The following is a 20,041-nucleotide window of genomic DNA, read 5'->3' on the forward strand; positions in this document are numbered from 1 at the left end:
TTCACTGTACCTGTTGTATTCGGCGCATGTGACAAATAAAATTAGATTTGATTGGATTTTGATTTAATAATATCGGCCCTTACTTCATTTAAAGCATGAAAGTGCACACTATTTGAATGCTTAACCTATAACTAAGTGTTTTCATATTAGGTGGTATCCCAGTGACAGAAGAGTCCTTTCCCAAGATTCCATGGAACCATAGAGATGTTCCAGATATGGAATTTTCCACTCTTAATGAGTCCTCGTCTGGGAACCCTGGGATGGCAGGTAAATCCCATGACACCGTCACACCTGTTGGCCCCTCGCTTAACTGATCCTGTCGTTGGCTGCACTTCCATGTGACTATTGTGTGTGTGTGTGTGTGTGTGTGTGTGTGTGTGTGTGTGTGTGTGTGTGTGTGGTGTGTGTGTGTGTGTGTGTGTGTGTGTTTGTGTGGGGTGTGTGTGTGTGTGTGTGTGTGTGTGTGTGTGTGTGTGTGTGTGTGTGTGTGTGGTGGGTGTGTGTGTGTGTGTGTGTGTGTGTGTGTGTGAGAGAGAGTGTGCATGTTTACTATATAGCCACCTTTGTTGCCAAAATACCCTCCCCCCCATGCTAAGAGAAAGTCTGACTATTATTTTCCACCATTCCAGCATGCTCACAGTTCATCTGTCACAGTACGTCCAGTGGAGAACTTAGCTCAGCTCACAGTGAGCGGAATGGTAACCTTTGCAAAATATATTGTTTTCTCCCTAAGCCATGAAATACCGTCTGCTCTGTGGGTTGCTTTGACTGCAGGTTGCTTTGATCTGTAGAGGGTTATGTCAAACACACACAGCAAATTGGCCAGTGTTGATTTTTCAGTGTAACATTTCTTGTGTTTATTCAGGAGATGAATTCACTCTGTAAGAGTGAAAGTAACACTCAGTTGGGTAAAATATCCCCAAGTGTTAGTGTTAATAATCATAGTTATTGTTTTACACTGTGGAGATTAAAACAGTCCCATCAAAAGCACGCTAATCATTATCATATTTCCCTGCATGCTCTACTGCAGGTAGATTGTTTTAGGATTGCTTTTAATGTCTGTGTTTTTACATGTACATTGATTGATTCATCTTAAACTACACAAAGATAAATAACATACATTTTTCTAAACTAATCCAATCACTAAGTTAAATTTATTGCACCTGTTACTAAAATTGTTGTTTCAGTTTAAATGGTTTAGGTAGTCTTATCAATTTGCAAAAGACGAAGAACCCTGACAATCATTCTGAATGCAGGTTGCAAGTGAATAACAATTTTAACTGTAGGATATCCCAACTCTGGCTGGATTTCAATAAGAATTACACATCACTTCGAGAGCCAGCATAATGGAATTTGCAGGCCTGCTTTGGTGTGCAAACCATGACTTTCTTAACACCTCTGTGTTAGGATGAAACTAGGTCATGATACATGTACTATCATAGAGTCATAGTTTTAGATACTCAGTAGGTGAAAGTTACAGGCCTTTTAAATGAAAGAATTCAGTAAGGATGTCTCTATCGTTAACAAATACAGTCATGGGTGGTAACTCTACAATTCACTTGAAAAGATAAGGCACTCTGGGAAATAAGCAAATTAGTCAAGTGTTACGTTTTACTCTGTAGGTGTTGCGTATTACTCTACAGTAGAGCTATGCAAACACCACAATCAAGTTCCTATGAACAGTTTAAGAGTTGAATGGGGAACACTGCAACAGAGTTCAATCTTTAGCAGTTTCAAAAGTGTTATATTAACACCAGTTCAGTGGGACTCATATGTTCACTGAAAATAGTGTACATTTAACACTTTCAGAGTTAAATGTACACCATTGATTTTGCTGTACAGGACTGTCCATTTATAGATAGGCAAATTGTTTGTATCGATCACCCAAACGTCACCTCTGGAGTCTGATAGGCTGGTCGCTTTAGAGCCAGCTCATATTAAGAATCCAAAGTACAACAGCAAAATAGAGTCAACAGATTTGAATAAAATGGATGAACAAAAATGTCTCGAGGAGAGAGGTGTAACGTAAAGTCTGTGTTCACCACTGGGATTTCTTGTGCAGTCCATTACCCTGAAAAAAAGAGAGATGTTATTGTTAAAAACTGTTTAGGGGCAATTCCATGGTAACAGAATTACGCTGGGACTTAGATTTTTCACTTTAAAATGTATGCCAAACAAAAAACATTGATTTCAAAAGCTTAACAAACCACACAACTCCATGCAGAAGGTCTACCTTCAACAAGGAAGTTAAACATCTGAGTCTCACTGTAATTCTGTTATCGTGGAATTGCACATGAGGCTAATGTCATAAATATGCGTAGTGTAATGATAGTCCGAATGCAATGTGCATGTGAAAAAAGATTGAATTGATAAGAGGACTGTCCATAACACCAGAAGGAAGTAAGAACCCCACAGGACGAATGAAGTGAAAGATAAGAAAGGCCCAAAACAGGAACATCTCAATAAGAGAAAAAGATGGAAAGAAAGAAACAAAAACAATATATTCCCTGGGAATGTAGAACTAAAAACCATCCAATGGGAATGTAGAACTAAAAACCATCCGATAGGAATGTAGAACTAAAAACCATCCAATGGGAATGTAGAACTAAAAACCATCCAATGGGAATGTAGAACTAAAAACCATCCGATAGGAATGTAGAACTAAAAACCATCCGATAGGAATGTAGAACTAAACACCATCCAATAAGCGTGTACAAGAGCAGGAAGAGAATACACATGCTCGTCAAGGTGAAACACAGACAAAGAGAGAATTCATCAGGAGGAACCCGTAGGTAGAACAAGTTGCTATGGATACAGGTATACGGCAGAGTTGAGAGGATTGCCTGTGCTGTGTGCAGACAGAGGCTAGAGAAAGGTGAGGAGAATGTGTCCGAGTACAGCAGCTTTTCGTCCCAAATCGCACCCTATTCCCTATTTAGTGCACTACTTTTGACCGGGCTCTGGGCAAAAGTAGTGTAATATAAAATGAAGACTGTGCCATTTGGGACGCACTGCAGAGGACATGGGTTGTCTATCTCCACCTACACTGTGGCCCTGTTGTGTCTGTGTGTCTGAGGCCTCGTCGGTGCATACTGACAGGGTACTGCCCCCTCTGTGGGCCGGGGAGCTGTTGTTGATGGAGGCTCGGGGGATGCGAGACTCATAGGACATTTCCTGCTGCAGCCAGCGATACACATGGGCCACAACATGCAGATCAGCATCCAGACAAAAGAGAAGGGAAGAATATTTAAACGAATGGATATTAATAAGGGTCCTCCTTCTTTTTAAGAGATAATTGAAAAACAAAACAACAACAATCTGTCTGTGTGTGTGTGTGTGTGCGTGCGTGCGTGATGGCCAGTACTCACATTCCCCATTCCCTTGCTAATGATAGCTAGCTCTGTGGGCTGGTAGACAGAACTGCGGAGCTGACCACTGTAGCCGCTGTATGGGGACACAACCTTCGGACCTGAAATGTACAACAAGAAAACAGACAATGGATAGTTTCTTTATATAAATACATATTCAACTTCTAATCTCAATCAATCCAACTTAGTCAGATACTCAGCTCTCAAATGTTGTCCTCCTCCAGGTCAGGGGTATTCAACTCTTAACCTACAAGGGCCGTCGGCTGCTGGTTTTTTGTTCTACGTGATAATTAATTGTGCCAACCTGATCAGTTCCTGATTAGAGGAGCACAATGAAAAACTCAGTGGAACTAGCTTTGAGGTGCAGAGTTGAGTTTGAGGGCTCTAGGTATTCAGTGTTCCCAAGCAACCAGTCATGGTTTTAACCACCATGACAAGATCATAAACCACTGATTTAGGCTATAAGGGTGGAATTCAGAACTAAGTTATGTGCTTAATTCCCGTTTTATGCAATTTTCTCTCTGTGTCTATTCTGACAATTTAAGCATGGGGAAATTCATGTGCCAGCCATGTATTCGTTTAGGGTGGAGATCACATAAATGGAGGTGTGGCAGAGGTGTGACTACAGATGCCACATAATTAGACCTTGACTTAATTCCCTCATGATTCCACCACCCTTATGCACGAGGAAACCATGAATAACGTCTAGCTAACCTTTCAGTTCGAAGTAGAAAAACAGCTACTTTCATTTCCCCAATAGTATTAGCACCGTTCTGCATGCACAGTAATTTATAAAGTGATGAGAACTATTGATAGGAGTTGGTAAATGAGTAATCTGTTTGGATAAGGGGATAAATATCAATACATTTGTAATTGTTTTTAGATCTATTTGACGCTGTGATTGCTGGAGACAAATACAATCAGTCATATGGCGGCAAAATGAAAAGTACATGTTCAATGTTCAATGTTATAAGCCAATATCGGTAGCAACCGTAACTAATAACCACACATATTTAACTGCCAATTTAGTGTTAGTTCCTTTCAGTTGGTAGGCTTACCCTACATTTCAATACATTGTTTGATTTAGACAATTTTTATTTGTTTCCTCTGTAAACGCTGCCACGTCCATGTGGTTGTTGCTGAGGGTCACTAGCAATAATGAATCATTTTGAATTACAAGTTACAAGGAACATGTAGCCTATTTGAATCCTTATGTAATGCAGACAAAATATGTCAGTTTAAGCCTGAAGCCTGGATCACGGTTCATGACGACTGGACCGTTGTCATCACAGTTCCATCATCAGTGAGGATTAAGGTAGATTGATATGACTATTGTTCAACCACTATTGTACACTTTTCTCCCCTTCCAATATTTCATGGATTGAACTGAATATGGCAACTTTCAGGATGATCTGTTCTTTTTATGAAGTAGGTAGATTCATAAATACTCTCCTAACTCTAAATCAGTGTTTCCTCAACATGGGGGGTCGCCTTATTTGAGAATGGGGTCATTGGAGAAACAGGTTTATACTCAGACTCAGATGCAGCTAAGCTATCAAGCTCAATTTATAAGACGTCAGTATTGCTATCATCCATGCATATCTGTAATATTGACAATGAAACAAATACTAAGGGTGCAGTTCAGTTTTCAGTGGGAAACTAAAGCTGTCGCGGTCATCAGGTTTATATTTGGACTGCAGCTGAGCTATCAAACTCAATCTGTAAGACGTTACTGTTCGTGTCGCTACACTCCTTGTATGTCTGTAATCCAAACTTTCAACAACAACAACAAAAAATATTAAATGTGATGACATTCGATCAACAAGGTAAACTGATTGAAATACTGTCAGACTGACTTGTTATTTTACCAGGTAAGTTGACTGAGAACACATTCTCATTTACAGCAACGACCTGGGGAATAGTTACGGGGGATGAATGAGCCAAATGTAAACTGTAGATTATTACTGTAAGTGACCGTGATGGTTTGAGGGCCAGATTGGGAATTTAGCCAGGACACCAGGGTTAACACCCCTACTCTTACAATAAGTGCCATGGGATCTTTAATGAGCTCAGAGAGTCAGGACACCCATTTAATGTCCCATCCGAAATGCAGCACCCTATACAGGGCAGTGTCGCCAATCACTGCACTGGGATATTTGTTTGACCAGAGGAAAGGGTGCCTCCTACTTGCCCTCCAACACCACTTCCAGGGACTGACCAGGACCAACCCTGCTTTGCTTCAGAAGTAAGCCAGCGGTGGTATGCTGCTGACTGTTATACTGTAATTGTCATAGCCACAAATCAAAAAATTAACACTGACTGTTGACTGCATTACCTTTTTTTTTACATGGTGGGGTTGCAATACTTTTCTGATATCTGAATATTTTTTTGATCAACTAAAAGGAGATTAATATGCGTATTTTGATGGCTTTCTTTATTGAGCCCTGTTCTCTCAATATATTCTAGTGAGTCTGTCGATAAAATTAAAAGGTACACTGTATTTAAAGGGATAGCTTTAGATAAATGTAAACCTACTGAAAATTCCATGACAAAATCTGTTGGCCAACAAGTGGGAGGATTTTTGGTGGTTTAACTAAATTTATTCAGTGCGCATAAGGGAGCCACACACAAAGAGCTCGTTACGCACTTGCATAAGGTAAGTCTGAATACCAAATACTGTGAAGTGCTTAAATGAAAACACGTAAAAAATGTATAGATTTCCTAAGTCTGAATTGGCCCCTAACTCTAGTATCTCCATTGTGCATTCAACTGTGCAACCTCTATAAACAATGGTAGTGCAAATCAGACCTGTGCAGGAAATAGTTGTATTCTGTAGCTTGTTTGAAAATGCCAACTTTTGAAATACTCGAGGTAGTCGAATATAGAGAATCAACTAAAGGCAACTATTGGCAACTATTTCCTTTGATATTCAAATACAGGTCTCAGAAAACCAAATAATTATTGAAGATATTTGAAGTTATTTGAAAATAACAAAAAATGATTAATTGGCTGCTAAATATTTGATGAAGAACCAAAAACTAGAACAGGTAGTTTATTTAGTCTAAATATATTATCATTAACACATAGTATTTATCAATCGAAATAATGGAAATAAATTATGGAAAGTAATACAAACTGATTTTGTTTTATTGGTTAACATTTATTTTTCAGGATTTCTTTACATCATGCATTACATTAATGTTTACATCATTGTCATAGCCTATGGTTCTTGGTTAATCATTTAAGATGGTGATTGCATTTGATGAACATCAGCGTATCAAATGTTTTGTCAATCATTGAGCAACGGTCAGACCTGAACGTTCTTCCAGTGATGCTGAAACAAACATCATTTCCTTATTCTGTCCAATGCCATCAGTTATGTAGGTTCAGGTACATCCCTCATTCCCAAATTAATGGAAAAGATAAGCACAGAATGAACCAGGGAATTACATGGCACTTATCTTTCCATTTAGCATTGAGGAATATACATGGATCTACACAACAAATGACCTGGGACATGGACTTATAAGACACATTTTTGTGTTAAAAAATATAATTAATAATAATAATAAACACTGACAGGGTTGAATAAACACTGAAAGTGTGGAGTTTGTTGACCCATATAGACACCGGAAAAGTAATAAATTAACACACTGCTTAGTGTAAAGCTTTTTTCAAATATTTGACAGAGTGCCTTTCGAGAAAATCGTACCGTTACCATCCATGACTGATTTGTTAGTGACAGAGACATGGTTGTTTTACTCATACAATACATTTTCGGTCCTATGGACTTCACAATGTGAAATCCTAAGTGAGCATGTTATCATTAAAAAAACTTTATTGAACCCAATACCATACGTATTTCATCAGGCCTTTTGAGAGCCTACTTTCACCGTAATAAAGGGGTCTGAAACTCATACACATAACTTTGCCCATCATTATATTATATTTCCCAGCATGCTCTATTGCAGTTTGATTTTTAGAATTGTTTGTTTCAATAGCTATGTTTTTGTATTCACATTGATTAATCTTATGCTACACGAAGATACATAACATACATTTTTCTAAACAAATCCATTCAGTTAGATTTTTTGCAACCATTACTGAACTGTTTGTTCCAGTTTAGTTGGCTTAGGTAGTCTCTACCCAATATTTCTAACCATGGTGCTCATTCTGAATGCAGGTTATAGGTGAATAACAATTCTAACTGTTGGGTAGCATAACTCCTGCTGGATTCCAGTAGGAATTAGACACTCCATTTGCAAGCCAGATTAATACTGTATGACTTGCAGTTAGAATTCCAAAACTCTGCAAAAGTCTTCTTTGGAAGCATCATATGAGTAGCATCAGATAAATGAATGAATGAATTAATATATGTACATGCACAAACATAGATATTAAAACAAACAATTCTAAAAAATAAACCAGCAATAGTGCATGCTAGGAAATGATATAATGATGGGCGTGGTTTTTGTTCAAAGTGATGTGTATGAGTTTCAAGTGTATGAGTTTCAACTATTAGGATAAAACAAATAAGGCCTTATGAAATAAGCATGCTATTTCATTAACATTTTAAACAAAACAATTTTATGATAGCTTAGGATCTGAGTTGGTGAAGTCCATCGGACAGAAAATGGATGAATGCAACAACCATTTCTCTGTCCTTAACAAATACAGGGCACTCTGGGAAATATTTGAATAAGGCTTTACACTAAGCAGTGTGTTAATTTAACACTGTTCCGGTGTCTATATGGAGCCACAGACTCAACACTTGATTTAACACTGCTTAGTGTAAAGCCTTAAAAATGATATATTTTTTAAGTAACACTGGAGAATTTGCTGTGCAGTACAGTGTCACAACTTTTTATACTTATCTGTACACAATATCATTGGTTGATTGGTTTGACTTGATTATCTACACCTGGGGACTGTTCAAGATAATGAAAATGTACAGAATGTTCAGATGTTCTGATTCAGAGGGGTTGGGTTAAATGCAGAAGACACGTTTCAGTTGAATTCATTCTGTTGTGCAACTGACTAGGTATCTATGGAGACGGCACAGTAACGCAAACACAAGCATTGATATTGGGACTGAATCAGAGCTGAGGAGTGTGTTGTGTCAACATTTATGTATGCATGGGACACTGGTTAGGTCACTGTTCTATTCTAGACATCTACTAACGTGTGAGTAATTACAAACTCCCATTGAATCACCTGGTAGATTGGTGGTAATGGAACGTGTGTGTGGGAGAGGCGACTCGGTAGCTTAACTTTTAAATAAGTCCTCTGGCTAAACATAGACAGTGACTGACTATTTCATGTTTTCATAGCTCTCTCTCATCATGAAGGACATCATCCTTTGTTCTCAGTCTCTACCAGAAACAAACATTCCCTTTAACTATTTAATATAATCGCCAAACATGGAAGGGTTGTTTTTCCCCCAACATTCTCCGTTCTCTTCTCATTATTAGTTTGATGGGCTAGGACAAATGTTATTTTGTTTAATTTATTCAAACATGATATTCCAGTCAGTAAAAATGGTGTCCCTCTATCTTCTAATATTGTCTTGATAGGGCGTGGTGCCAGCTGATCTCTCAGCAGACCAGGACATACAGTAAGCTAATCTCTCAGTCAGGACAGAGCTGCTAACTCATAAGGCGCCATCCGCCATCCACATTACCATGTGCTATTATCCCTCCTACTTTAACCTAAGCCATGGTATGCGTCCCAAAGGGCACACTATTCCCGATATAGTGCACTACGTTTGACCAGAGACCTATGTGCCCTGGTCAAAAGAAGTGCATGCACTACATAGGAAATTGGGTGCCATTTGGAACGCAACCTTGTGGTGATGAGATGAGGCTAGGGCAGGCTGAGGGCAGGTAGAGCAGCATCAAAGAGATAGAGTGGGAGGAGGAGGGACACAGTGTCCTGTCTGGCCCGGCTGCATCCTACTAGATCAGATACGGGTCACCAACAGGATTAAAACCAGCATATCAAATTCTGAAGAGTTTGGAGAACGTAAACTGGGTGTGAAGTTCATTACCGTTTCGATGCCATTCATTGTGTTTCTTCACTGATAGTGTGTGAAGATCGCTCCATGCAGACAACAATGTTCCCTTATTCATGTGCCTGACTGTACTGATGCAAGCTTCAGTGGCCCTCTTAATGAACCTCCCCCTCTAATGTTTGCTAGGTGTGTTAGAATCATCCACTGTATGTGATGTGCCAGCAAGAGGACAACACATCCTGTCGTCTAGTGAAGTGTACTAATTAGTGAAGCCAGGTAATTAGTGGGTCAACAAGTGTCAGTGTGTGTTTGTGAATGTGTGTGCAGCTTACGTGTGTGTGTGTGTGTGTGTGTGTGTGTGTGTGTGTGTGTGTGTGTGTGCGTGCGTGTGCGCGCGCCTGTGTGTGCATGCATGAATGTATGTCTACATACCTGCGTTCTCATCCATAGAGAAAGCCTTGTTCTCCATAAACATGCTCTGGGCTCCTTGCTCCTTCAGGATATTCTCATAGCCCACACCTCTGCTCAGGTCCTCTCCGAACCCTGGCGCGCCCCCCTCCTCTACCCCGGTCAGAGAGCATATCCCTGGGATGGTGTAGAGGATCAGGAACACCCAGGCGTTGCTGACCAGGGCGATGGCCAGGGTAGGGTCATCCCAGCTGGGTCCACCCGTCATCAGGTTCCCCCAGACGTACATGGTGATCCAGGCCACCCAGATGAACACAGAGAGGAGACCTGTGACGAGGAGAAAGGCTCCCTCCTGGCGTCTCTGCTTGTGTTTCCCGCACAGGGAGGGTAAGGATGCCACTACGACAGCTAGGAGAAGATTCAGTACGTAGATCAGCGCCATTACAAAGTCCTGGTTGGCGATGTTACAGGGCACGTCGGCGGCCGTGCCTAGTGCTGTCCCTGTAACGTTGAGCGGTGACAGTGGGTAGCGAACAATGGTAATGATCAGCCACTCTGTGTTGATGACCACCTCCACCAGCCAGAGCCCCAGGGCTCCCAGACACAGAACCCAGGCCCGGGGCCCCTGATCCCCCCTGCGGGCCAGGAGGTTCAGCCTCACACACTGCATGAGAAGACACGTGAAGCACCCGGCAAACAGCACCCCGAAGAGGAAGCGCCGCGAGGCACAGGTGGCGAAGTCCTTCCCTACGATGAAGGAGAAAGTGAGGCAGAAGAGGCCCAGGGTACAGATCAGGAAGCAGGCATGGAGCCCCACGGAGCTCCTCTTGTTCTTGTCTGTGATGAAGGGTAGGCTGGCCAGGAGAACGATGAGGAGGATGATGGAACCCACCACGCCGGCCGCCGCGAATGACTCCAGTACGATGCCCCATGCGGCACTGAGGTCACACAGGCTATAGTACAGGGAGCCTACATTGGAGCCACACCCCCCTGGGGTCACGCTGGCGGCCATAGAGAAGGGGAGAGACCAGAAAGTGACAGCGGTCGGGAGCAGAAGGAGATGAAGCCTCTTGAGTGTCCGATCCATGGAATTCAGCAGAACCTGTTCACACAGAAAGAGAAGAGGGAGAGTCTGAGTGTGTTGGCATCCGAGAAGGTTATTTAAGAGGAAGAGAAGTGAGAAACTAATGACTTTGTCATCCCTTCAAAAGAGTCACTCTCGATACACCCAAACAGCTAAATCTGAGTCAGGAGCAAACAAATAAAATCATACTGTAATCAGGATGTAGTGGTGTTTACCCACATCACACAAGCAACTGATGGAGAGATTATGTTTCTGTTTAATGTTTTCTGAGAAATCCTCAGGAGGTAAGAATAAGCCAGCAACACAAAAACACACGTGGAGGTATTGCTGGAGCTGGCATTGATCCCTTCTAAGAATCATTGAGTGACTTGCAGGATAAATTAGGGTTAAGTGCCTTGCTCGAGGTACACATAAACATATTTTTCACCTAGGAGAAACCAGTGAACTTTTGCTTAATGGCCCAACACTCTTAACCACTAGGCTGCATGCCGCCCCAGTGATAACACTTAGGAATGTCAGTTGAGACACTCTTGTTGAGTCACACTCATTGGATAGCATAGTACAGGAAACACACTCACAGCACATATGGTACTGAATGTGCTGCTCTAACTATAAGTTGAACTTGAGATGAGGTGCCATGAGCCTTTCGAGGTTCTCTATTTTTATACCAAGACTTCTCCTCGTGAAGAGTTTGTCAAACCCATCTAAACAACTGCCAAATTGTTTTATTAAGCATCTCTACAGTAGTCCCAGACGTCTTTTAGTGCTGTGCCATGCCGTTTGTCTCTGTCCCTGTCAAATTACATAATGCTGAGTTGATGACAGCCATCTTATAACCAAATAGATGGAGTTGTTGTGGTGGCGGATGCTGTTTAGTTTCCTGCCATGGAGCCAGTGCTTAGCCATAAGATACATACTTTCCAGGTGCATTAATTCAATAACCCTCATCTAATAACCTTTTCTGGCCGCAATTCTGCCAATAATGTAACAAAGCTAATGTTGGGAACTAGGGAGTAAGTAGCACAACATCCGTCAATTGTTTGTGGAGGGAAGTGAAAGACAATTGTTTTGAACCTCTTGATCTCACACATACAAACACGTGCACAGGCTAGTGCCACACACACTCACACACTCTCTCTCTCTCACACACACGCACTCACACACGGTCACTCTCACACTCTTAACTCACACACACTCTTACTCACACTCTCACTCTCACACACACTCACGCTCACGCTCACACAAACTCACACTCACACTCACATGCACTCTCACCCGCACACTCTGTCTCACTCATACTCTCACTCACACTTTCTCACACACACACTCACACAAACTCACACTTTCACTCTCAGTTTTACTCTCACTCACACTCTCACTCTCACTCTCACACACAAACACAAACATGGTCTCTGTTCCCAACCTTAAAACCAAGAAAAAGCATGGATATGTTAACCACACCTCTTCTGCCATTAACTCTTTCAATCACCAACTAAGGTCATTCAACCTTAAACTGAATACCATGAAGAATCTTTCTTTTTTATTCTTTTATTTAATTTGTTTTTACCATGCATCAGTTTCACTCATTGGTTGATACTGGTACTCCCTCTATATAGCTCCACATTGATCTGGTACTGGTACTCCCTCTATATAGCTCCACATTGATCTGGTACTGGTACTCCCTCTATATAGTCTCCACATGATCTGGTAACTGGTACTCCCTCTATATAGCTCCACATTGATCTGGTACTGGTACTCCCTCTATATTAGCTCCACATTGATCTGGTACTGGTACTCCCTCTATATAGCTCCACATTGATCTGGTACTGGTACTCCCTCTATATAGCTCCACATTGATCTGGTACTGGTACTCCCTCTATATAGCTCCACATTGATCTGGTACTGGTACCCCTCTCATATAATCAATTGATCTGGTACTGGTACTCCCTCTATATAGCTCCACATTGATCTGGTACTGGTACTCCCTCTATATAGTCCCACATTGATCTGGTACTGGTACTCCCTCTATATAGCTCCACATGATCTGGTACTGGTAGTCCCTCTATATAGCTCCACATTGATCTGGTACTGGTACTCCTCTATATAGCTCCACATTGATCTGGTACTGGTACTCCCTCTATATATACTCCACATTGATCTGGTACTGGTACTCCCTCTATATTAGCTCCACATTGATCTTGGTACTGGTACTCCCTCTATATAGCTCCACATTGATCTGGTACTGGTACTCCTCTATATAGCTCCACATTGATCTGGTACTGGTACTCCCTCTATATAGCTCCACATTGATCTGGTAACTGGTACTCTCTATATATACTCCACATGATCTGGTACTGGTATTCCCTCTATATAGCTCCACATTGATCTGGTACTGGTACTCTCTATATAGCTCCACATTGATCTGGTACTGGTACTCCTCTATATTGCTGCCACATTGATCTGGTACTGGTACTCCCTCTATATAGCTCCATTATTTTATTTTATTTTTATTATTAAACTCTGCTTCGTTGGGAAGGGCTCATCAGCAAACATGTCACAGTAAAGTCTACACCAGTTGTATTCGGCGACCAATACAATTTGATTTGATTTGAAATGTCGTTTTTCCTTTTACCGGTATTATTCTCAATCCATCGCCAACATGAATCTCAAAACCTCACTGAAGACTTGACAGGCAGCAGCTCTGACAAATCACTCAAGAATATCACTCTTTCAAACCAATGAAATTACAGAGAAGGCAGGAATATAATGTTGCAGAAAAAAGGGCTCACCTGCTCAGGTGTGTACTGTGCGTGCAACAAAAGCGACAGTCAATGCTGTCTTCATCTGAAAATGTATCGATTACAGTTTTTAACAATCACTTTGGCACTAATTTCAGAACCTTGTGGTCATTTTTCAAAACTCGAGACAAAAAACTCAAAACGGTCATCACTTGTAACACAGGCTGTCCAATGTTCAAACATTGCGTTGTGCATTCATATCTTTAAAGAAACCTTGCACTTGCAGAATCATTGGTTCAAATAACTAATTTATCACGAAATACCATAGGAACATTAATTTAGATCTCCCACACACAAGATACCGATAGTTTCACTGTGTAGTTGTTTGTTCAATCATTAAATATTGTAGTACAAAATATGTGATACATGTTTCATTATGGTACCACACGTAAGTACATCACTGTAAAAGGACTAGTAAAGAGAATTCTACAGACAGAGTGGAATCATTGAACAAAATCTGAAATTTATTGATGAAATACAATAAAATCACTCATAGGTTTCTTTGAATCAAAGCAAAAATAATTAGCTACAAAAAAAGAAAAAACTGCAGTAAAACATCAATTGCAGTGTTCCTCACCTGGCTTACTGTAAAAAGCAAAACAAAGGATTGATTACCGTACTTCTATATTTCCCTCAACCCTGTCTTGTGGATTTGGCCATAGGTTCTCATCCACATCACAAATGTTTTCATTAGCCAAACATCTTGGGAAGAATCTTCGGGCATGGCGAATCCAGGCCAGAAACGGGTCTGCCGTGATGTCATTGCATGTGTCATCCATGGCCTGGAGAAGGGTGGCTTGTTCGTGAGGGCGCCTATCATATACCTTCCAACTCAATGTGGAGAAAAATTCCTCAATCGGGAACTTCTCTAGGATAGGGGGCAGCATTTTCACGTTTGGATGAAAAGCATACCCAAATTCAACTGCCAGCTACTCATCCCCAGAAGATAAGACATGCATATTATTAGTAGATTTGGATAGAAAACACTCTGAAGTTTCTAAAACTGTTTGAATCATGTCTGTGAGTATAACAGAACTTATTTAGCAGGCGAAACCCCGAGGACAAACCATTCAGATTAGTTTTTTTTGAGGTCACTCGCTTTCAATGGATTTTCATTGGGAATCCAGATTTCTAATTGACCTTCTTGCAGTTCTACCGCTTCCACTGGATGTCAACAGTCTTTAGAAATTGGTTGAGGTTTTTTCCTTTGTGTAATGAAGAAGTACGGCCATCCAGAACGAGGGTAACTTGAAGTGTACTGTTAAATAGAGGCGCGTGACCAGAAAGCTAGCTACAGTTTGTTTTAATCCTGTATTGAACACAGATCATCCCGTCTTCAATTTTATCGATTATTTACGTTAAAAAATACCTAAATTTGTATTACAAAAGTAGTTTGAAATGTTTTGGCAAAGTTTACAGGTAACTCTTGAGATATTTTGTAGTCACGTTGCACAAGTTGGAACCAGTGTTTTTCTGGATCAAAAGCGCCAAATAAATGGACATTTTGGATATTTTTAAGGAAAGGAGAGTATGGGGGTAAGTACAGGGTGGTAAATTGTGGTTGGGCCTGAAACCATGCTTGCACCATTTGAGCATGGTGGAACCTGACATTATCGCACACAATGACATAGGTCATGCCATCACCTCTACAGACCTGACTTAGCTCATCAAGGAAGGTTACATTCGAACAACGAATCATGTAGCTGCCTGCAACTCAATATATAGAGTATATAGAGTAGAGAGCTTTAGATGTTGTTTGACCAAACATTAGAACAGGCAAGATGAGTAATCAAAGCAACTTTGACCGTGGTATGATTGTTGATGCCACACATGGTGATTTCAGCATCTCAGAAACAGCTGCCCTCCTGGGATTTTTACGCACTACAGTCTCTAGAGTTTACAGAGAATGTTTACAGAGAACGATAAACAAAACACATTCAGTGAGCGGCAGTTCTGTGGGCAAAAACACCTTGTTAATGAGAGAGGTCAGAGGAGAATGTCCAGACTCATTCAAGCTAACAGAAAGGCCACAAATTCTCAAATAACAGCTGTTTAAAACAGTGGTGTGCAGAATGGCATCTCTTAACGTACAACACCATGAATAATTCAGGCTGTTGTGGAGGCAAAAGTGGGTCCTACTCAGTACTAGATAGGTTTACCTAATAAAGTGGCCGGTGAGTGTACAGTAATGTCAAATCTGAAAACATGGTCTGGAAAAGTGGTACATGGGACCATAGAAACAGTGTCTAATAAAGAATGATGATGAAATATTACATCCATAGATAATGTAGTCCAATTGGTTCATGTTCCACGGTAATTGGTGTCAATGGATCTTGTTATCCTGAAACTTTCATGACCTAACATGGAATTTTGTTTGTCAGTTTCCATAAAACTATGCATTAAGAGTAATGCAACAGTTACTTATCATTTTGAGCAGTTGTATCAATTGATAGTTAGATCATTGTAGACAGTCATTTCAGATGTAACGTGTGAATTGCATTTTGAAACGGTAATACTTTGATGTTAAGTTGTGTCATTTTGAACAGGTGATTTTAGTTCAATGAACAAATGATCTTAGCTTTATGTGTATTGTATCCAAGCAAGTTTTGAAAAAATTGCATTTTGATCATTGGTTGTGGCTAGAGTTTTGAAAAAGGACATCATGGTTCAAAAATTAGTGCCAAAGCGATTGTAAAAAACTGTAATATGTAAGTGTATATAAGCAGTGGTTCCTGGGGAACCAAAGGGGTGCATATTTTTGTTTCTACCCACATGTACATACTGCATTACCTCAATTATCTAGCACACCTGCACATTGACCCGGTACTGGTACTTCTTGTATATAGCCTCACTATTGTTTTTATTGTCTTACTATTTTCTTTAATTTAATTGAGCAAATATTTGTCTTACATTTGAACTCTGCACTGTTGGGAATGGGCTCGTAAGTAAGCATTTCACTGTAAAGTCTACACCTGTTGTATGCGGCACGTGATCAATACACATTTGATTTGATTTGATTTCAAGGATAAACTCGTCATCAGGCTTTGATGATTTGAATCAGGTGTGGTAGTTGTTTTGTAAAAATGGATACCCTCAGGATTAAGAAACACTGGGCTATATAGTGTTAATATTCCATATTTTGGACATCTATAAAAAACATTTTTTAACATTTATATAACATGATGTACCTAACGTTTGCATGTGCTTCACCAAAGTTTGAATCGCAAAATCTCTTCACAACAGATACATGAAGCTCAACTATAGGCTTTTAACTAACTATTAAATATTTTTTGGAACAATTTACAAAAACCCACGAAAGTTGTATAGTCTCTACTGGCTTTTGAGTGTCAGTATTAGACCGTGCGTATTGGTTGTGTTACTCAACACTTAACTGTACCTCCATCTCTTCAGAAAATTCAATTAATCTGTTGAGGACCTTACCTTCAGATGTCTGACTGTTGTGAATCTTTGTTGTTCTTGGTGGTCCTTGATATTGTCGCTACTTGCAATTCACCTGTTCCAACCCACACTGACAAAAAAAAAATGCGCTCTACATTGTCCCCAGGTAGCCTACATCCAGTGGGCTAAAAGTTGATAGCTCTTTGAAAATGTTGCCTATATTCCGTTTCTAGTGGTTTTGAATTACACTGCAATCTCTGCTTTTGGTCAATTCTGAAATATTGAAGTCGGGGTTGGATCTCACAATACTATGCTTCTAGAGCTGTTCATGCGGAGCGATTGGTCCCTGGATAGCGACTGCCTACTCTCTCTCTCTCAAACACACACACACCAACACACACACACACACACACACACACACACACACACAACACACACCACACCACACACACACACACAACACACAACACACACACACACACACACACACACACACACACACACACACACACACACACAAACACCATTTGGATTAATACTAACAGGGTCGAGTGTTACTGTAAATAGAATAATACAAGGAACTTTTTGTCTTGTTAACTCTACAAAGATAACAAATACAATGCATTACTTCGAAGGGAAGGGGGATGTGTGAACAACTTTCTAATTGACACTTTAAAAAGGTGTCTGATTCGAATAAGTCAAGCTTGCACATAAATTACTGCCAGGAAAGTACTTGCAAAGTCCTTTTTCAAGGTCTTTGCGCCAGTCGTGCGTTCCATGTCCAAGTTGCTGCATTTGACCGTGGTGACCTCGAAGGTATTCAAAGTGTCTTTTCCCCGCTACATGGATTGAACATTTATATGCAATTGGGTCATCAAGACTAGAAGTAGACCATTGTAAATAAATTAGGCTATCTTTTCGCACCTCTCCTCAGAACATGTATAGCCTATGATGAAATAGAGACTCCCAATGTGTCAATAGCCTAGTTTTGCATCTGCACACACAGATTATCTTTCTTAATAAGATCTAAAAAAGTAGGTATGAGGAGACACCTGGTGGTAGGGCAGTGGTTACTGAGCAGTGGTTACTAGACTAGTAGGCCTAGTCCAACTGTTGATCATTTTTTGATCATTGATCAAGCCTCCCCAGCTTCTCCTTCACCCAAATCCAGATAGCAGATGTTCTGAAAGAGCTGCAAAACCTGGACCCATACAAATCAGCTGGGCTAGACAATCTGGACCCTCTCTTTCTAAAACTATCCGCCGCCATTGTTGCAACCCCTATTACCAGCCTGTTCAACCTCTCTTTCGTATCGTCCGAGATCCCTAAAGATTGGAAAGCTGCCGCGGTCATCCCCCTCTTCAAAGGGGGTGACACCCTAGACCCAAACTGTTACAGACCTATATCCATCCTGCCCTGCCTATCTAAAGTCTTCGAAAGCCAAGTTAATAAACAGATCACTGACCATTTCGAATCCCACCATACCTTCTCCGCTGTGCAATCCGGTTTTCACCTCAGCCACGCTCAAGGTACTGAATGATATCATAACCGCCATCAATAAAAGACAGTACTGTGCAGCCGTCTTCATCGACCTGGCCAAGGCTTTCGACTCTGTCAATCACCGTATTCTTATCGGCAGACTCATTAGCCTTGGTTTTTCTAATGACTGACTCGCCTGGTTCACCAACTACTTTGCAGACAGAGTTCAGTGTGTCAAATCGGAGGGCATGTTGTCCTGACCTCTGGCAGTCTCTATGGGGGTACCACAGGGTTCAATTCTCGGGCTGACTCTTTTCTCTGTATATATCAATGATGTAGCTCTTGCTGCGGGTGATTCCCTGATCCACCTCTACGCAGACGACACCATTCTGTATACTTCTGGCCCTTCCTTGGACACTGTGCTAACTAACCTCCAAACGAGCTTCAATGCCATACAATACTCCTTCAGTGGCCTCCGACTGCTCTTAAACGCTAGTAAAACCAAATGCATCCTTTTCAACCGTTCGCTGCTCGCACCCGCCCGCCCGACTAGCATCACCACCCTGGACGGTTCCGACCTAGAATATGTGGACAACTATAAATACCTAGGCGTCTGGTTAGACTGTAAACTCTCCTTCCAGACTCATATTAAAAATCTCCAATCCAAAATCAAATCTAGAATCAGCTTTCTATTTCGCAACAAAGCCTCCTTCACTCACGCCGCCAAACTTACCCTAGTAAAACTGACTATCCTACCGATCCTCGACTTCGGCAATGTCATCTACAAAATAGCTTCCAATACTCTACTCAGCAAACTGGATGAAGTCTATCACAGTGCCATCCGTTGTGTTACCAAATCACCTTATACCACCCACCACTGCAACCTGTATGCTCTAGTCGGCTGGCCCTCGCTACATATTCGTCGCCAGACCCACTGGCTCCAGGTCATCTATAAGTCTATGCTAGGTAAAGCTCCGTCTTATCTCAGTTCACTGGTCACGATAACAGCACCCACCCGTAGCACACGTTCCAGCAGGTATATCTCACTGATCATCCCCAAAGCCAGCCGCCTTTCCTTACAGTTCTCTGCTGCCAGTGACTGGAACGAATTGCAAAAATTGCTGAAGTTGGAGACTTTTATTTCCCTCACCAACTTTAAACATCATCTATCTGAGCAGCTAACCGATCGCTGCAGCTATACATAGTCCATCTGTAAATAGCCCACCCAATCTACCCATACTGTTTTTATTTACTTTTCTGCTCTTTTGCACACCAGTATCTCTACTTGCACATCATCATCTGCTCATTTATCACTCCAGTGTTAATCTGCTAAATTGTAATTATTCGCTCCTATGGCCTATTTATTGCCTGCCTCCTCATGCCTTTTGCACACACTGTATATAGATATATATATATTTTTTCCTACTGTGTCATTGACTTGTTTATTGTGTTATTGGCTTGTTTTTTGCTTATTCCATGTGTAACTCTGTGTTGT

The 20,041-nt window shown here is 41.0% G+C and overlaps 1 protein-coding gene across 4 annotated transcripts; it reads right to left on the minus strand.

Annotated features, from left to right (window-relative positions):
- Positions 1 to 828: 828 nt before the first annotated feature.
- gprc5c (G protein-coupled receptor, class C, group 5, member C) lies at positions 829 to 17,434 on the minus strand. Of its 4 annotated transcripts, XM_024008285.2 has the most exons (5): positions 17,110 to 17,434; positions 9,811 to 10,888; positions 3,369 to 3,469; positions 3,046 to 3,177; positions 829 to 2,071 (listed from the first exon to the last, which is right to left on the minus strand). In XM_024008285.2, the coding sequence occupies exons 2-5, from the start codon at positions 10,871 to 10,873 to the stop codon at positions 2,039 to 2,041; spliced, it is 1,329 nt and encodes a 442-aa protein (XP_023864053.1). In that variant the 5' UTR covers positions 10,874 to 10,888; positions 17,110 to 17,434; the 3' UTR covers positions 829 to 2,038. The 4 variants fall into 4 exon arrangements, with proteins under 4 accessions (XP_023864053.1, XP_023864055.1, XP_023864052.1 ...); XM_024008287.2 differs by lacking the exon at positions 3,046 to 3,177; XM_024008284.2 differs by lacking the exon at positions 829 to 2,071 and having other exon boundaries at positions 2,080 to 3,174.
- Positions 17,435 to 20,041: the final 2,607 nt, after the last annotated feature.

The sequence above is a fragment of the Salvelinus sp. IW2-2015 genome, linkage group LG18 (genome assembly GCF_002910315.2).
Source record: "Salvelinus sp. IW2-2015 linkage group LG18, ASM291031v2, whole genome shotgun sequence".
NCBI classification, from domain to species: domain Eukaryota; kingdom Metazoa; phylum Chordata; class Actinopteri; order Salmoniformes; family Salmonidae; genus Salvelinus; species Salvelinus sp. IW2-2015.

Coding starts and splice junctions, on each gene's coding strand:
- gprc5c (XM_024008283.2), bottom strand. CDS start 10,873: ATGGATCGGACACTCAAGAGGCTTCATCTCCTTCTGCTCCCGACCGCT. Junction 3,470..9,810: donor CTCTATGGATGAGAACGCAG/GTATGTAGACAT, acceptor TGTACATTTCAG/GTCCGAAGGTTGTGTCCCCA. Junction 3,178..3,368: donor TTAGCAAGGGAATGGGGAAT/GTGAGTACTGGC, acceptor CGCTGGCTGCAG/CAGGAAATGTCCTATGAGTC.